Source organism: Anarrhichthys ocellatus, unplaced genomic scaffold, assembly GCF_004355925.1.
Source record: "Anarrhichthys ocellatus isolate YVR2014 unplaced genomic scaffold, GSC_Weel_1.0 scaffold20, whole genome shotgun sequence".
NCBI lineage: Eukaryota > Metazoa > Chordata > Actinopteri > Perciformes > Anarhichadidae > Anarrhichthys > Anarrhichthys ocellatus.
The window spans coordinates 2,727,498-2,745,909 of record NW_022280050.1 but is presented as its reverse complement, the minus strand read 5'-3'; the positions used below and the strand labels follow the sequence as shown (position 1 = coordinate 2,745,909).

Below are 18,412 nucleotides of genomic sequence, written 5' to 3'. Positions count from 1 at the left end.
GGTTGGTTTTATTTTATCGCGGGGGATACGAGGACGCTAGCTTTCACACCTGGCAACATTGACTATGCGCTGGATACAGCAGACAGTATGGCGGACAGCGAAAGTGATTTGGAAACAGACGGGCTAGAATTAGCCCTGGACACGTTGTGCGATAGACATTGCAGCAACGAGTCGTCTCTGAAGAGCAAAGGCTATTGCTCTGAGTTCTGTGAGGTATGCTAGTCTCTATTTTGTAAAACGGTCTCCATAGTCGCCGTCTGTTTATTGCTAACGCTACTAGCTTTGCTAGCTAACGTTAGTCCCCAGACCATGTAGCGTTATGTTTGGCGTCATTGTGAAGCTACGACTGTGGCATAGCCCGTCTTAAACACAACATGAATGATTAATAAAATTAAGAGAGGTATAAACTGTACTCCTGGCTAGGTAACTTGATGTAGTAGGCTACCCGAGTTCCTCAAAATAGGCCTATCCGATGTATGATATAGCTTAGCTAGTTAGCTTTGTAGCTAACGTTAACTTAAGGCAGTAAAGTTAAGCTTGTTAACGGTATGAAGTTAACATAGGTCTACTAACAAGCTGTATTTAGCTTAACTGTTGGTTATTATTAAAACTTTCTGTAAACCACAAGACTGTGAAATCATTGTATGCTGAAGTCTTGCATCAGTGTGATATCAGCCTTGTTTATAAGATATAACTTAAGCTAGTTATCTATTCCCGTATTCCATCTAAATTACTACACTCTCCACAATCATAGTTCGTCCCACCTTCCCTCGATGTGGGAGTTAAAGCATGATAAGTGAACTCTAAAACATTAGACACTGCAGTTTAACCAACAAAGCTCTGCAATTGTCAAACACTGATTACACTCTCTGTTTGAGGCAGTGTTGTGTAAGTGCTAGTTTGTGTCATGTTGTGCACAGGAATTATTGTAACAATGTTACAACATACAATGATTTTGAATAACTGTACTACCTCAGTACAAACACAGTGTTGCATTTCCATCCTTGAACACCATGATTGGTCCTGTCGATTTAACATTTCTACCTTTTTATTGTTATTAGGTAGGTACGCTTGATGTACCACCCACATGATTATCTACAGTTTATGCACACTGCATACAAATGTCCCGAAATTACTTTTAACTTTTAATATTTTGAAGGCAGCTATTTATTCGGTGTGCTTTAGTGCTAAAAAAAACAAACTGGTTGTCAATGGAAATGTATTTCATGTTTCTCCGTGTCTGTGTTCTTCCTGCACAGTTGGTGGAGGAGTACACGGGGCATTGGCAAGTTCCTCTCCCTCAGCTGAAGGTGCTGCGGACCGCACTCTGCAGTTTCACCAAAGCCACCGTGGCCTTCCCTGATGACTGTCAGCACATCCACTATGTCCTCAGCAGTATGGCCTTGTAAGTACTCTGTTACATGTAATGGGAGACATTGTTTGTTGACGTTTAGAGGGCCAAGTAAAGCCCATGATATGAGTTTTACAGAGGAATTCTTAGCCTACACGTTGGATATGCATACTGGTAATCTAAAACTCAACCATATGCCAGACCGCAGTGAACATGGCAGCCTTGTTTTCTTGTTGTTTCGAGAAATACTGGAGCTAACCATTTTAGGTACACTGTCCCACAGCAATAGCACACGAATGTTATCTTTTCTGCCCATGTTTGCAAACCAGTAGAGCTACAGTTAAAACGCTTTTTGCTTGGTTTAGCTGCAACGTATTGGTCATTATTTACTCTTTGATAGCACCTGTATAGAAAAGGACTGCTAAGGGTTTGTACAGATTAAGATATACTTATTGTTGGATGTTTTTTGGCGAACTAATGTTCCTCTCTTTGTCTTGCAGGAGCTTTTTTGAACTGATGCTGTTTTTCAGCAAGGAAGAATTTGTGGAAGAGCCTTTAAAAGACATTCTCGATTCCTTTCAGGTGACGCACCGTTTCAATCCTCAGTTTTCTTATTCACACTTTCATTACACCCAGCTGCCGTACCAGTTGTGAGTGTTCACTAAAAGTTACCAGCACCCAGCCAACAGCCAGTGTTACCCCAATGTTTTATCAAAATAACAACTACCTGTGTGTTTGCTACTGCTGCTCTATCCATATCTAGTATGTAATTATCAACCAACATATCCTAAAAGTCATTTTTGTGATTGGTCATCTCACTTTTTTTTTTTTTTTTTTTTTTTTTTTTTTTTTTTTTTTTTTTTTTTACTGCTCTTTGCAGGAGTGCCACTCTCAGCTCCTGAGGCACAGGAACATCTACCTTCAGCATGTGAAGCTGATCATCAAAGCAGGAGGCCCGTGGGAGAATCTAGTGCTGCAAGGAATCCTGAAAGAGGCGGACTTACCATTGAAAGAAGGTAGGCTCATGGCCACATCTTTTCTGGGCTTACTTCATACTTCATTCTCAATTGGGTCACCCCACTCTTGTGACCAGACTTGCTATTGATTGGACCCTCTGAAGTTGTGTCAGCAGCCAACATAATCAGTTTAACAGAAAGGTAGAAGAGGAGAAGTGAGCTCACACAGCTTTGTGGAGCAGCAGTGCTGATTGATGGGGAGTGTGACACAGACTTGCCTTCCTGTCTATCATTCACTTCTCACTATCGTACCATCACACACAAATGGAGTGCAGCTGCTGCGTTTTTTTATGGACTTGTTCAACAGAATTTGTCCTGCAGGCTGCCTAGTCTGTCTGGCCAAAAGATGTGTCATTTACAGTATTTGGTAAAAATGTACAGTACATCTTAATGCTTTGTCCAGTTTCTCCTAAAAATGTATTTCAAATTACAAAATATTTCAGCAAAACTAGTAGCTGAATATACGCTGTTTCTGAAAATGTTGCTTAAGATTTTACAACCCATCAATCCCTTCACTATCATATCAGAGAACAACAAAACCGAAGGGCCAGTGAAGAATTGTCATGACCCCAACATCAGTGTTATTAATCGGCATTACCCTAGTCAACACCTGTATGTAAATACCCTTGTATCATGTATAGTAACTCATGTAACCCCCCCCCCCCCCCCCCCCCCCCCCCCATGCAGTTGAGGACTACTTAAGCTCAGAGTTGCCAGTGTTCTTCGAGCTGCGGATTCGCTATCTGCGAGCCTGTGACCGGATGCAAGAGGCAATGGCCCTGGCTAAAAGCTGCCTGGAAAATCGCGAGGCTGGAAAGCATCTGTACTTCCATCAGGCCTATCTGACGTGCCTCTACAAGGCCTCACTGCATGAGCACTTTCACAAGGAGGTAAGAGACAAGGATGTGAGGCATCGTGGGGCTTTATAGATGAATATATCATTACAACGTGAGTCATTATTAAGATGCTGTTCTGAAGATTGTCAGCTGTATGAATTACGTGAATGGAAGCTGTAATAACGAGCACCCAACTGATCAGATGGTTCTTGTATTCCTGGTATACCTTCTAGATTGTAATGCATTTTGATTTATTTCGTATTTGTAGTATATTTTTATGCATGTATGTGACTCTACATATCTTCTTCCACAGATGGCAGAGATAGATGGGCGTGATGCGGTGGAGATCATCTGCAACACGGAGAGCGTTGAAAAAGATGAGCTTCTGTTGTCGCTGTGTAAAGCTTTCCTCACCCAGCAGCTACACAATGGAGACATGTACTACATCTGGTAAGAATGACTGTCAGACATGTACGTCACACGAATACACCATCGGACTTTCCTCCTCAGTGTTCACAGCTGATGTTACTTATAGGTCATGTAATTTACCCAGTGTTTGCACAATATGTGTGTGGTCAATCTTGTAGTGAGGGGAGCTTTTGTCTGGATGCACAGTTTTGTATTTTTGATTTAGTTTAGTACCCCCTCTGTTAACTTGTAATCAAAACGTATGAGTGACGTCTTTGGCTTGTTCTCCGCTGCCTCTTGCAGGGACCTGGTGTTCATCTGGAGCAGGTTGCATCTCAGGGCCCATCCCTCCAGACATGGTTTCCTGGCCGAGTGCTTGCAGTTGGCTTCTTCTGCTACTAACGTCAGAGCCATCTTCCCCTTCATCAAACTGGTCACCACAGAGGTGCGACCGAAGTCACAGCATCTTCTTTTTCCATGACGTGTTTCTCAGGACGAATGATATATTTAGCTGCTGGAAATACACGGCTTCCGTTTTTGTGTCATCGAGTCAAACTAAACTTTTTTTTTTTTTTTTTTTCATCTTGACCCTAATAAGCTTCTCCTATCTACCATTTTCCCTTGTTTTAACCACTTTGTTTGTTTTTGGCCAGCTGGGGGTTGAAGGAGTCCAGGTCTGTGTGGAGCTTTGTGCCAGGGCCTTGCAGCTGGGTGACATGCAGGCCGACAGTGTCACCCGGTCCCTCGTCTGCAAGACCATCGCCTTCCTGCTGCCTCATGACCTGGAGATCTGTCGAGCGTGTGCCCTGCTGGTCTTCTGCCTGGAACGCACCCTGGACGCTTACCGAACCGTCTGCCTGCTTTACATGCACCCTGACCAGGAGCCGCACCTCCACAACAGCCCCGTCCGAACCAACGTTCGCTTCCATATTCTGCAGGTCAGAGGTGGTGGAGAGGGGGGGGGGGGGGGGGGGGGCATGTGATCTGATGTAATGACGTATTGGATGTATTGGCGTTCTCATTTATGCCTAAGATTTCTCTATCTTTGTTTTCTAGATGCTCAAGGAGCGCCTGTGTTTTGACCCGGAGTTCTGGAACCTCTTGACCCTCCGGACCCACTGCTTGGGGTTGATGAGTGACAAGGTCATGAAGGCTGCTGTTCTCAGTGAGATGGAGGAGGAAGAGGAGGAGAAGGAAAACAGCAAAGAGCTGTTGATAAATACGTGTGTAAATGACTCAAGCACTCAAAGTTTGAATTCCTGCCAGCGCGCTGTGGAGGGAGAGACTGAAAAGTGTGTCGCCCCATCAAAAAACCCTCTTCTGAAGAGGAGGAAATGGAGGAAAAGCCTACGAAGGAGAAAGCAATCCATGTCTGACGACGAGGCCGACCGCGGCGACGATCCAGAGTTCAAATACAATCTCAAATCCTCCTATGGCAACAAGCCTGTGTACTCACTAAGACGCATTCACGTTAACATTGAAAATGCAGCTATCGTAAAAGCCCCGCTAAACCGCAAGAGGGAATACTTGTCTAGATGTGTGAAGAGCCAAATTCTGAAACGGAAGGGTCGGAAGAAAAGATGGTTGCAGGGTCTCCCGAGGCTGGAGCAGGTGCAGACAGTCAAAAAGAAGAAGGTCACAGTTAAAGAGAAGAAGGTCAAGGGTAAAGGGAAGAAACGGGGACGGAAGCCTTCACAGAAACTGGAACTCTCCTACCCTGAAAACGAGATACCCCTCACCGAGGAAGAGTCTGGTTTTGAGGAGATAACCGACACAGAAGACAGAGAGCCGGACATGCCTCACCTGGAGAACGAACTTGAACAAAAGAGTGAACAGAAAGAGAACCAATTTGAGCAGATGGATAATCTCGAGAGGGAAAGTGAACTTGAGAAACATCCCGACTTGGTCTCCGGTAGCGGTCTCGATGAACAAACCCAAAAGGAATCTCAACCACAGTTCTGTGACCGCCGAGCTGCTGTTCCTTCCGTCGAAGCTGATCCTGAGCTCGATGGTCCACCCTTAGAGTTATTGGATTGTCCGATAGAAGTGCTGCACAGCTACTCTCTCAAATCCAAAAAGCCCGACGGTGAGACACCAGAATCCCTGGCACAAGATGAGGTGAATGGCGGCACGGGGCAGGAGCCCCAACCCACAGTGGAAGCAGAGGAGTCAAACACTGAGGTCAGTTGTTTTTTCTGTTATTAACCTCCCAGGAATTTCAAAATGTGCGTTCATAATTCCACATTAATGCATCTTTATCTTGTCTTACTTGTTGGATGCATTATGCTTTGAATACACTACACTGCAGTGGAATGATTGTGTACACACAGTCGTTCGAATTGTATTTGATATTCTGCTGACTTGTTCTGTTGAATGGTTCGTTGTCTTTTCTCCAGGTGAAAGCCAAGAGAACGTGGAAGGACCGAGTACTCCGCACTCAACAATACTCCCACTTGATGTACCACTGCAACTTCTGCCACAAAGACTATAAAGGCTTGAATGTTATGAGGCATGCTCTGTCGCACCTTAAGAGCAGGAAACTGAAATGTATACTCTGTGGAAAACACTTTAAACAGCTCCCCTTTGCCAAAAAGCATATTCTGGACCACATCGATGAGATGAGCAAGCAGAAACCCCCCGATAAGGAGCCGTGCACCGAGGACAGTCCAGCCGCTAATGGAATAGTACACAATGTGAAACCTCCGAACGAAAATCCGACTTCCATTTCCGTCGAGGAAACTTCTGAACCGAAACCCGGAGGCAAACCTAAAGTGTCGAGTCTCAAGAGGGAAGATCGAATCCTCAGGAACCTCCGCACACTCATCAAAAAGACATCCGTGCTTCACAAAAAGTGCAAGAACCCCGATGCGAAGATCTTCAAGCTGGCCGAATTCAAGGACGAGCAGGTAGTCATTAAAGATGGCGTGGTGGTCGTAAGAGATCTGTCTGTGATGGAGGAGAAGCCAGCAGCAGTAAATGGCTTCGGTGTGGACACGTATCACTTGTGCCCCTCAGAGTCCTGTGATAGAGTATTCTTGAGGATTAGCACCACGCTAACAAAGCACGCTATTAAATGCCACATCAGCGAAGAAAAGGTGCTGGAGAAGACCTTTGTGTGGGCCAAACACAAGTGCACCCTATGCCTCAGGTAAGAGTGTATCCGGCATCACAAACTCCTTTTTGCTAAAGATTCTTTATTGCAAGCTACATCTTTGAAAGTTTGTTATTGGGCTCATTGTGCTTTCCTCCAACAGGCAGATCCAGTTCCTCCAGCACTACAAGGACCACATGAAGCTCCACGACACCGCTCTCCAGCACTTCTGCTACCACCTGGAGTGTGACCAGCGCTTCTTGACGCTGCAGGATTTAAAGGACCACGTCAACACTCACCAGCCCTTCAGACCTCAGTGTTCAGTCACAGACTGTGAGAAGCTTTTCGCAAACTTTCAAGGTCTCTACGACCATGAGTGGAGACACTACATCCCGGCACCTCAGAGAGAGGAACTCGAGGTGGGACCCGGCAGACAGATGACGCAAAACCCAGAAGCTCCGTGGAAGCAGAGAGTGAAGGTTGAAGATATATGGCTTCAGAGTAAAAAGGGGCAGAGAGAAAGTCCGGCCCCCGATCCCACCGAGGCCTCTAATCGTGAGGGTTTCAGAGAAATGAACAAAACCCAAGACCAGCCTTGCAAAGTAAATGTCCCAGACAGTAATCAGGACCCGTCTAGACCGCCTAATTGTTCAGAGAACACAGTCGGTCATGAGCCCGCAGACGACCGCAAAGCCGCCATCAATGGGCATGAGGATGAGACGAGACACAAATTGTTAGAGGGGAAGACGTCCCATACCGGTGCTGCTACAGCAACTCCAAGTAAGAGCTGTCGAAAACGAGTGCCGATCGTGTGGGACCCCTTGAATGTCCGGGACCTTGAGGATTTGTCCACTTTGGCCGAGGGAGTGCAGAAGACGCTGGGAGAGCCGCACATAACCGAGCACAAATCCTTCAAACCTGAAGATCCCGCGTATGCAACTTTTGTCAAAGCGCCCTTCATCCGGCCGCCGCCGTCCACCTACCTGGACGAGTCCCGGCTCTCGATGCGCAAGAGGCGGTCCAACGACGAGGTCGCTCCGAGGAAAAATATTTACTGGAACAACAAGAAAAACAAGGAGCTCGTCCCAGAAGAGCAGCAGCCGGCGGATGACGTGGCCTCTGTGCAGAAGAGCCGGCATCGCTGTGACAAATGTCTTTCCTCTTTCAGCACTTTGGAAGAGTTCCAGAAACACCAAGCCCTCAACACCTGCTCATCACTCTTTGGCTTCGATTCAGACGACGACAGTAAGCAATACTTGATGCACTGATTGTAAAGTGTTTCGAGCCATTATTGTGTGGATATTTCTAACACTGGATAATCAACTTGTTTCTTTTCTTTCTTAGGTTAGTGTTGAGAGGAGCTGTGACATTCTAGATGACAGAACACTGGAACCCTTTCTTTGTACTCCCACACAGTACCACATACCAGTTTGTAAACAAAGGGGAAATATGTGCCAAAATTATGTATTTTATGATTTTTTTTGTCTCTTACTTAAATTGAGAGAAACATCATCGGTGAGTCAAGAAGGTAAAACAAATCTGTGAGGAATATATATTTATATATATTATGTATGATGAATTAATATTTATTTGCCTTTTCAATCAACACTAGTTATAAAAACACAATTTTTTGTTTTCTCACCAAATTTAAAATGTCTGGGAACTGACAAACGAATTATGGCCGAAGACAACCTCCGTAGACACACGTTCTCTGTTACGTACCGCCTTAAGATACGTCGTAATCACAGTATTCCTATGTTAGGCCACAGGACAGGTTTTTTTAATGACAAACGTTTGCTGGACTCACTATACTGTGGTTAAGTTATAACACATGGTATATGTAACTGAAATAAGTATTTTCATTCGACCTATTGACACCGAGTTTTCTTTGTGGAGTTAAATATGTCTTACATCTATTGTAAGCCTCTGATTTGTAAGAATATAGACAAAACAATCACCAAAATGTCTTTAATGGACAATTTATTTTACCGTCTTAAATCATGTATTTTGGGAAAAGATGGGTTGGCATTTTTTGGCTTTGAATGGTTTTTTTCTCCTCATGCTTTGCTGGTGGCAGAGGGTGTCCTCTCACATTCCCAAAGGGACTTCTTGAACATCTGGTTCTTCCAGCTGTGGCGTTCAACATTATGCCAAATGGCTCCAGCGTATGATTTCTAAGTCCCGTCCAAATTTTGTCGTTCACATGCAGCTTATTAAAAACAGTCCTTGCAACTGTATGAAATATTGTGGAAAGTCATTTTGATTGGAGGAAAGATGAGCTCAATGTGTGTTAAAATAATGTAGTCTTCCTCATGAATCATGCACATCCCTGAGCTTTGGTCTTTGCAGAGAGGATGTATACAACAGGAGAGATGTGCTGGTGTAGTCTCTCGTACCGTTATCTCATACAGCAGGTCTTCAAACCGTTAGAGGTGTTTACAGCTAAACTGGTGTGGGCTGCTGTTTGGGGTTGAAAGCAGGATTGAGTTTAACTCTGGAATCACGTATTTATAAGCTGTGACCAAAATGTCTTGAAACATATAAATCTGCCTTCATGCTGTCACACGATCATTCTCTACAATATGGAAATGATTCACCGTTGCATTTGTGCCAAGACTTAATCAGTGTTTGGTCTGGTAAAGATAAACAATACATCTGTCATACAGTGCCAGATTGCTTTAAATTTCAAGTTTTCTTTTTACTCGGATTAACTCCACGACCACGTCTGTCGACATGTAGAATATCTGTGTATATACTTTTGAGATGGTTGATCTGTTTAATAACTTTTTGATGTAGCGTTTTTATGGGACTGCACACTTAAACCTGCTTATTTATATGTACAAATGTTAATATTGGATTTGTAAAGGTATTGATGATTCCCTCTATTTTTGTTAAAGAAAGTGTTTGAATAAACAAATTAAACTAAAAGTCTGTCATTGCCGATGATAATTATGGTATTGGTTAATATTTGTTGCACATTATTCCTGTAGATCAACCCTTTTGTATCTGTGTGTGTATATATATATATATATATATATTACATGCAATGAGAGAATACAGTAAAAGAGGCAGCAGACATATTTATTTAAGTTCAGCATTGCATATTTAGCATTCATAAACATATTGCTTTATTGACCCCAAGGAAAGAGGAAAATAGAATATTAGAATTGCTTGTTTAAAAAACTTTTTGCATCACATGTTCCTGATACACGAGGTAATGTAAGTACAGGGATCATCAATGTCGGGGAAACAAAAGCCTTTTTCTTCTCTCCATTTTATCCCACGACGTGTCATAAAGCCGACGGTGCACTTTCACCGTCTGCAGCTAAGCCGGAGGTGATGTTCGGGTCAAACTGACACTTTGAATTGTCTTAACTGGGAGGATGAGTGTTGAGGGCCGACTACTTCTTATGGCTGAGCTCAGAGGGTAGAAACAAAGCAGCGACTCCTGCTACAGGCCGCCATTCAAATGCATTCCAGTTTTAACACATGCTTATTCAACCTCATGATGTGGTGCTGCTTATAGCGTAAAGGACAAACTGACAGTTACAGTAATGTGCATGTGTTTTCAAAAGAGTATGGACTGTGCAGATCAACAACATGCATCATACAGTGCATTGATGACATCAAGCCACTCAATGTTGTTTCTACTCACATTTTCTTTTGACCTGAGATAAGCCACACACTAATAAACACTATAATCATATACAGTCATTAAATGAAGTAGATGTGTGGTCATCACACTGGAAGAGTTGTGTCAATAAGGGAAGTCTTACAAACGTTTAAGGTAAAACGGAAAACTGATTCAGTTGAAATTCAGTGACGAAAGAAGAAATGAAGGAGGTCCTGTACAGTGTGGTGTGTGTGTGTAGGCACACACACTTAACACACCAAAGAAACTACAACCTCTAATCAACACATGAACTGCTACATTTAACTCAAGACTACTGAAGTCCCCGCAGACACTGACCAACAGCGAACATTGTTTGTGTGGGAAAGAAGAACAAATATGTCTCAACAGCATTCAAATTTGGTGATAAACATGCAAAGTATCAGGGATATAGATTTGATGAAGATGTTTATAATAAATATTCCTATATCTTTTACAAAACACCAGTAGCTCTTTTCCAATGGAAAATGGAAGACTTGGATCAAAACATGGGGAGAACAACCGTGTAGCTTCACAGGAAGGAGTTCAAAGTTAAAACTCATCCAGACGAGTGAAAGTCTGAACTCTAAACACAAAGATGGGGGCCTAGAGGATACAGCCCCCCCCCCCCCCCCCAATAGCCATTGCACCACCATACAGTTCCAGTCCAACCTGTGGCTATTGATTTGGAGGCTAAGTGACAGCAGCGGCACGTAACAGGATGTTGTTTGAAATGAAAAATACCTTGATACCTGGGTCACAGATGCTTCATAGATGAAATCAATCATACTTCCAAAAATCATACACTTCTTTCACAATCTTTAAATCTGGCTTTTTTACAGACGTAAGCAAAGTTGTGTTTTGATTTTAGTAGTTACTGTCCAGGGCTTCGGATGAACCACTAATGCTCCCTTTAAATTCAGTGTTAAAACTGCAACAGCTGTTACTTTCTTCCCCTGTAGGAAACATCAGCTTGCTTACATCTGCAGCTCAAAATGATGGACTAGCTTTGTGGAGCCCGCTAAACAGGGATGAGCAGGTTTGCAAGTGCAAAGGGTTTCGGTATGGCTCGTCAAGGCGGTGTGTTTGTACCTTCTCCAACTGCTCTGACTAAATGCTAAACAGCCCAACGGATGTTGTATGACGACCGCGACAATCCAGGACCCCTGAGTTGTTGTCATAGTGGTGAAAGATTAGGACTGGAGATCGTGGATTTTATAATCACTATAAAAGAACGCCATTAGTTAGCTCTGCGTTAATTGAAATAAGTTGGGAAATGTTAAGGCTTTGACATTTTACAAGTCAATAACACACTTAATGTGCATCTCATCCTAGTAGTTTGGCTGCTGCAGCAAAACGCTTCAGTGTGCAATTTCATTTATGATGGCTCTCCAATAAAAGTTGAATGTAAAACTCGTATACAACTTCCAAACATAGGGATTAGGTGCGCTCAGCAAGACCTTAAAGCTACGATAAGCCTCCAAGAGAAGTATGATTCGATGGTACAGTGCAAATGTGCCCCTCTCCCCACTTGGATTTACAGTTTGAATTGCATAAAAACCATTTGCATGGTTGAGGACCAGTGGATCATCATCATCATCATCACCGACCTGGTTTTTAAGTAGAAGCAGCTCAGTAGAAAGCGGTCAGATGCAGAGAGACATAGCATATAGCTGGACGTGAATGCGTGTGCACGCTCAGTGGGAACTGTTGGAGCTCCAGTCATAAGGGAGGAAGCTGACTTTGGTCTTCCCGGCGGAAAGGACACCCTGCAGGCTGGTCTTCTTCGGAGAGTCCCCCATGTGCTCCACCACCCACGTCAGCAGCTACGAGAGAGCGAAGGTGGAAGAGAAAACACACGGTGAGGTTCATGGTCATTAGAAGGTGATACTTTATTTTTAAACCGTAGCATTGATACTTTTACTTGAGTGAAAGATCTGAATACTTCTATCACCAACAAGACCACAAGGTTAATAATTGGGAGTCAAAACTACCTTTTCATCAGTTCCTCCAAAGTCAGCTTTGTACCACTTGAATATCTGACTGAGTCGCACTTCTCTTTTCCCAGAATCCACCAAACAGGCGTCGTCGTTCTCCAAGAAGGCCTCCGCTGCTGTGCGGAGCTGGCTGTCAATGTCCTGATGGGGTTGAGTAGATCAGAAGTGATTTCGGACCATTCCACCTCCTAACATTCACCAGATATGTTGTAGACACCCAATATACCCCCGTAAGTCATTTATGAAATCTGCTTACCTGTGGGGTGTACGTTTTAATTGGCGGGCAGCCCTTTGCACCACAGTTCAAGGCAAAATGAATGAGGGGCTCAGCATCTGGAAGGGCCACCTAGAGGACAACAAGGGAATTGGAATTCAACATCACATTACTTATTATTTCGCATTAAAAGTGCCATTGGTGAATCAGTGAAATGCTCAGCGGTGATTTAACAGAATGTCTGAATACTTGTAGTCGTGGGTCTGTTTTGGAGAAGGGCCTTAGAAGCTGTGCGACGCCTTTCCTGTTCCCTCTCAGAACTCCATTCTCAATGTCCTGCAATGTGAACACCTCTCCTCCAATCAGGTAGCTCACGTAGTTGAAGAACTATAAATGGGACAGGAAAAGAAATATTTTAAGACAACACAACTATTCATGCCACTCAGTACAGATGTTATATCTTTATATTTCAATCCGTATGTAAAATAATGTTCGTTAATGTAAATCAGCACCAAAAAAACCCTCTATTGGGACTCTGTGGCATGTAGGACTGTGGATTAGTGCAGCCTACTCTGTATCTCTGCCACATGTTGGTGGGGGCCCCCAGGCGCAGGTACCCATGGATGACCAAAGCATTGTAGATGTTGATGAAGAAGGCCAGCTTCTCCTCCCGACTCAGTGAAAGCAGCTCCACCCTCTGCAGCTGAACGGCGAGCTCGCAGTAACGCTCAAAGGCAGGGTTCGCCGACATGCCCTTGTAGTCCACAGACTGTGGGAACGAGTACAACACAGACCCATTTTGTTCATTTAGTTTAGTCAACAACCAAACGTCCATACAGACGAACACACCCTGCGTCAGAAGCCGTGAGGTGATGAGGACATTACCTTGCCATCAGCAGAGAGATGCTCAGAGAACAATTTCAGAATCAACTCCCGTACGATCAGAGAGAGTTCAGCAGCTGAGAAAGAGATAGAGAGATGGTTAATGTTTGATAAGTCCGATAGCATTTACTGGTGAGATTAACCAACATCTGAACGCTAACAGCATGTGTGTTAGCAGAGCCCCAGAACCTTGACAAATATCGGATCGATTTAAAAGACAAACTCAATGTTTTAGTGTAAAGTAAAATCAACACATTTCATAGCCGGATTATAAAACATTAACAATGAGCTGGGACAGAATTTGGGGGTTGAAATTGGGCGCTATAACATAAGTGCATATTTAAAGTAGCTGTGAAATAAACCCATGAAATGCTAACCTGTACAAATTAGAATATTATTAGAAAATATTACCCGTGAGGAAAGCGAGAAAACAGCCAAGCGTAATAACACCAACACTTAGAAAAGCAGAGATTATAATCCCCTCTGTGTTGTACAGCATGGATTAGCTTGTTAGTTAGCCTCTAGAGGGCTGCAACATTCAGGTGGAAACACAATACAGAGCCAGGCAATGTGTCTTACCACCACCACAGAACAAGAAACGTTTAAGAAATAAATGAATCGGTCAAAAGATGACACCAAACCTGCAGAAAAGAAAACATGGTTTTGAAACAGGGCTTCAGTGATATATATTTTCAGGCCGTTTTTCTTTATTTCTTCAGTTGCTAAAAGTTTGATTGATTTACTCTTATTTATTTATTTGATCAGAGGCCATATAACAGATATATCACTAAGTCCTACTTCAGTTCTTCCCACCACTAAGCTCACTGACGTAATACACAAACCCAAGCAAGCCCAGAAGGGTCCTCATACACCAAGGCAGCAGCAGAGAGAGGACAGGGGTTAGAGAGCATTGGGGGACACCAGTCAGCATGAACCTGGAAGGAAATGTGTGCATGTCCCAAAAGCCTGATCCAGACCTGACCTACCCTGGATGGGGCTGCAGGCTGCCGTCTGTCCTGCGTTGAGGGCTGAATGAGGGTCATCCTCCAGCAGCCTGTACAGCGTGTCTTTCCCTTCTCCAAAACTGCCATCCTGCTGCCCAACGCCATGGACACTGACCATGTACTTCTTCTGCAACAGTGCTTGGCCAGTATTACAGGCCACGGCCCTGGCTAGCACACACATGGCCACAGTCAAGAGTTGACAGATCTGGATGTGACTGTACACTGAAAACACTGAAAGCTTCACTGCAGGTCTTGCAGCCTTACTTACCCATGCCCTTCTCTCTCTGCAGCCAGTCAACCAGTTGATCACATGAGAAGCTCTTTTTGTACACTGTCAGTCCCCTCCTATGAGCGGCAATCACATTGCCATGTTTGAGGTCCTCTACCAGGTCTGCAAACTCATCTCTCTCACACACAAACTCTGTGAGGGCAGGAATGTGCCAAGCCACACAAACACACGTGTTCATACCCGCATGTATGAAAGAATATGTGCAGGGCAGCATGTGTGCAAAAAACATGTGGTTGGTAGAAAAGGAAGCACCTGAATTAAGAATTATAGCTACTCAGGAAGAAGGACCAAGCAACAGATTGTTTAATTCATGAGCACAGATTACCAGAAAATAACATTCATTTAGTTTCCATTTGAACACACGTGTTTAAGGGATGTCAAAGATAATTCAAATGCTGTTCAACTGTCTTTAAGACAACTCTTACTTGACAACTTTTAGTGTGCGTTTACCACATTAGCATTGGGCTATATAGTGGCTTAAATGCACCTGTGCTGCTGAAACAACGTCCAATGTAGCATCAGAAAAGTTATAATCAAGACTGTGGAGGGGGCAAGGACTAATAAAATTAAATTATATGAAATATGAGGTAATAGATTTTGTATTTGTCACTGAATTAATATCTTCCTCCACAACAGCCTGTGTCTGTCATTTGGACAGACCTTGCTTACAGAGAAGGGAGCTTGATAATCACAGATGGTGAGGTACTATCTGCTGTTACCCGAACATACCACCATGCCCGTATCAGCACTAGTTGTAAACTATCGTTATAGTTCATCAAAGCCGATGCCTCATGAGTTTTCCCTTCAGTTGACAACCCATTGTTGAGCAGGCTAAACCAATCTGAAACAAATCGCTAAACATTAAGCAGAAAATCCACCCGGAAAACAGTGTAAATAATAAAACCACACCATGCATTAGGAAAGGGTTAAGGCATTAAAGACTGCAGAATTAAGTCTTTTTCGGCACCAAACTTGCACAGATTATAGAATTCTCCGTTTCTCCATTTTGAAGGCAATTAAGTGATCTGGAAAAAGCAAAAACTCTCTAGTTTGTGTCGGATGAATAAATCCCTCACCTCCATCAGTCTCCCCGGCCATGTCCTCTGCTTGAGTCTCCTCTGGTAGTGGTGGAGCATCTGCTGGAAGAGGCTCTTTCTTCACCACATTCGTCAACCTTTGAAGCTCCTCAGGAGCCTGAGGGAGTGAAGCAGACCAATCACATATTTATATTTATTTTTACCCCGTTAAAAGAATAAATACATGACACTAAGTTTGAATCAGTTCAAGTGAGGAAGTAGTATCTTTAGGTGTTTTCCACTCCTTCTCACCAATTTCTGCAGGTCATCGTTGCCCCCGACATGAATGTTGTTAAAGAAGATCTGAGGGACCGAGCTGCGTCCCGTCAGCTCCTTCACTCTTGCTCTGAGCTGTGGGTGCCTTCCCAAATCCACGTCACATACCGGGACTCCCAAACGTCCAAGGGTGGCTTTAGCCTGCACACAGTGTGGGCAGCCCTGGATAGAGTAGACCGTTACCCGGCCCAGAGTAGTGCTCTTAAACTCCTCCATCTGCAGCAATGACGGGAAGACAAGAGGGCAAAGAGTTTGAGGCTGTAGCTGTCCGGAGAAAATTGGCAGAGCTTTTTCTAATTCTGATTTTTGCAAGTTATGTCGATCTCAGAGAGAGAAATATTAAGCTTTGGTCTTCATGTGTAAGTGTTGTATATTCATGCATGCATACACGCAAGTTTATGTGCATAAGATTACTTTTGTGTATATACACACACGTGAAAACATTTCTCTTTTTCTACATTTAGAGGATAAATGCGATGAGTAAAATCAGAGGTTACAAAATGTTTTATTTATTCTCAGCTTATTATGTGCCCTGAGGAAGGATACAATTCCCCAAATGCTTCAGCACAATGCTGAAGGAAGTTCTTGTCCTTCATGTTCTGTACTTTGAACGCTATCTTATAGTAGCTTAGAGTGGTGTTCTCCAGTTGAGGGATTTAAACCAGCAACATCAAAGTCCTTTATAACTTCTAGAGAGCTGATTATTACGAGTAGAGGAACTATACATTTACCTGACTTGGGAAATAACTGGTGCAATTTCCCCTCAGCTCATTTCACATTTCCTTGTGTTGAAAGCCGACTAAGTTATGTGAAATGTTAGTAAGTGATTTTGTATGAAGTCAGACAATAGCAGTTCCTCATTCGTTGTGACACAGCAAAAGGCCAGCCAGTCAGTCAACATTAGTCAAGGGCTGAATCAAACCACACCTCATGTTGATACAAGTAGGTCAAGGTACAAAGTTGTTCTGATTTCTCAATAATGTAGCCGTCCATAATGGAGTAACACCAACGTTAGTTCGTGCAGTTACAGAGAGTATATTACAATTCAGGAGCACCGACTTCACAACACAGTTTTAAAATAGTTTAGCTTTACTACGTTACTGTTTTCCTCTTGCAATTACATTCAAGTCATATGATAGTAATAATAACGTCTTTCAAAATGTTATGGTGGATAAAACAAGCAGTAAAAAATAATAATCTTTATGCCACTTTAAGGTTGTGGGAGAATACCAAATTGTAGACTGGCACTTATTATTTTAGAAAAAGTTGTTAGTTTAATTTTCTCAAAGATTCCCAAAGTTATTTATATAGTTATTTATGGAGTTCGGCAACAGAATAACATTGTATGATTGTTGCAATAACTAAACAGCAATATACAAGACAAAAAAACACCAACAATTACAAAATCAGTTACTTTATCAACTCGTTCAGTGACATACGAGTAGCACTATTTAACGTTAACCGTATACAAGCTAAACTGTGGGATGACGTTAAGAAGCTACTGTGGCTACATTAGCAAGTGATAACTTGCCTAGGGAGAGAATGCAACACCATCAAAGCCAACACCAACACATATTTTCCTACTAATTCACCGTCCAGTCCCACGTTCTGCATTAACATATCTAACAAACCTTGTGACTCAACTATTTACGGATGAGGATCAAGCCGTCACCTTGGTTTAGGGTCTCAATGCTCTTATAGGGTACCTAATGACCTTTACTAAAGATAAATTACTAAAGATAAATAACAGTACGTTACCTTTCAGCGATGGATTCCCTTGCTTTAATTCGGCAGTAACGTTACAATTCCAAATCGCACAGCAGCTCCCCCTCAGTCCTGTTGATCAAAACATATTTGTTGATGAATAAGTTATGTGTAACGCCAGCTGAGAGGTCGCTTATCTTGCAGGTAAATTACCCAGCAGCACTGGCAGTACATCCTCATTGCGCATGCTAGCCATGGATTTCTGCTTTAGTTAAGCTAGCTAGCTAGCTGTCTTGTCTCATGATGCCTTCAAGTGCTCCTCGTAAAAACGCACTTAACAGCCATTAATCTCTATTATCATTTCAAAGCACAATCATGATTATTTCCTCTGTAATCTGTCTATCAATTTTTATATTTTCATTATTGTTTTTACTATATTATTATTTGAATTCACCAGCGATTTGTTGCTGTTGTTTACATTCCTCACGCTGCAAATTCAAAAAATGCACTACATGATCCTTGAATCCCTAAAAAGGTGATACTAAACGTTTGTAGCTTGTTCCCTTACAAATAGTGTATTGGTAACACATACATGTATTGCAATTTATAGGTAAAAGGT

General features: G+C 43.0%; 2 protein-coding genes across 4 annotated transcripts; one reads left to right on the top strand and one right to left on the bottom strand.

Annotated features, from left to right (window-relative positions):
* The first annotated feature begins 63 nt into the window (after positions 1-63).
* On the top strand, positions 64-10,673 carry LOC116389623 (uncharacterized). Its single transcript, XM_031858469.1, has 12 exons — positions 64-213; positions 1,260-1,405; positions 1,852-1,933; positions 2,232-2,367; positions 3,055-3,257; positions 3,517-3,653; positions 3,915-4,056; positions 4,265-4,549; positions 4,668-5,792; positions 6,008-6,759; positions 6,866-7,947; positions 8,047-10,673. Exons 1-12 carry the CDS (start codon positions 88-90, stop codon positions 8,049-8,051), a joined length of 4,221 nt encoding a protein of 1,406 aa, XP_031714329.1. The 5' UTR covers positions 64-87; the 3' UTR covers positions 8,052-10,673.
* Positions 9,764-18,096, bottom strand: LOC116389624 (uncharacterized). 3 transcript variants are annotated; one of them, XM_031858471.1, is made up of 12 exons: positions 18,007-18,096; positions 17,848-17,925; positions 16,066-16,305; positions 15,814-15,931; positions 14,717-14,869; positions 14,431-14,616; positions 13,448-13,521; positions 13,134-13,331; positions 12,812-12,949; positions 12,605-12,694; positions 12,346-12,489; positions 9,764-12,177 (listed from the first exon to the last, which is right to left on the bottom strand). In XM_031858471.1, exons 3-12 carry the CDS (start codon positions 16,303-16,305, stop codon positions 12,049-12,051), a joined length of 1,470 nt encoding a protein of 489 aa, XP_031714331.1. In that variant the 5' UTR covers positions 17,848-17,925; positions 18,007-18,096; the 3' UTR covers positions 9,764-12,048. The 3 variants fall into 3 exon arrangements, with proteins under 3 accessions (XP_031714331.1, XP_031714330.1, XP_031714332.1); XM_031858470.1 differs by having other exon boundaries at positions 17,848-18,052; XM_031858472.1 differs by lacking the exons at positions 14,431-14,616; positions 14,717-14,869 and having other exon boundaries at positions 17,848-18,050.
* Between the last annotated feature and the right edge of the window lie 316 nt (positions 18,097-18,412).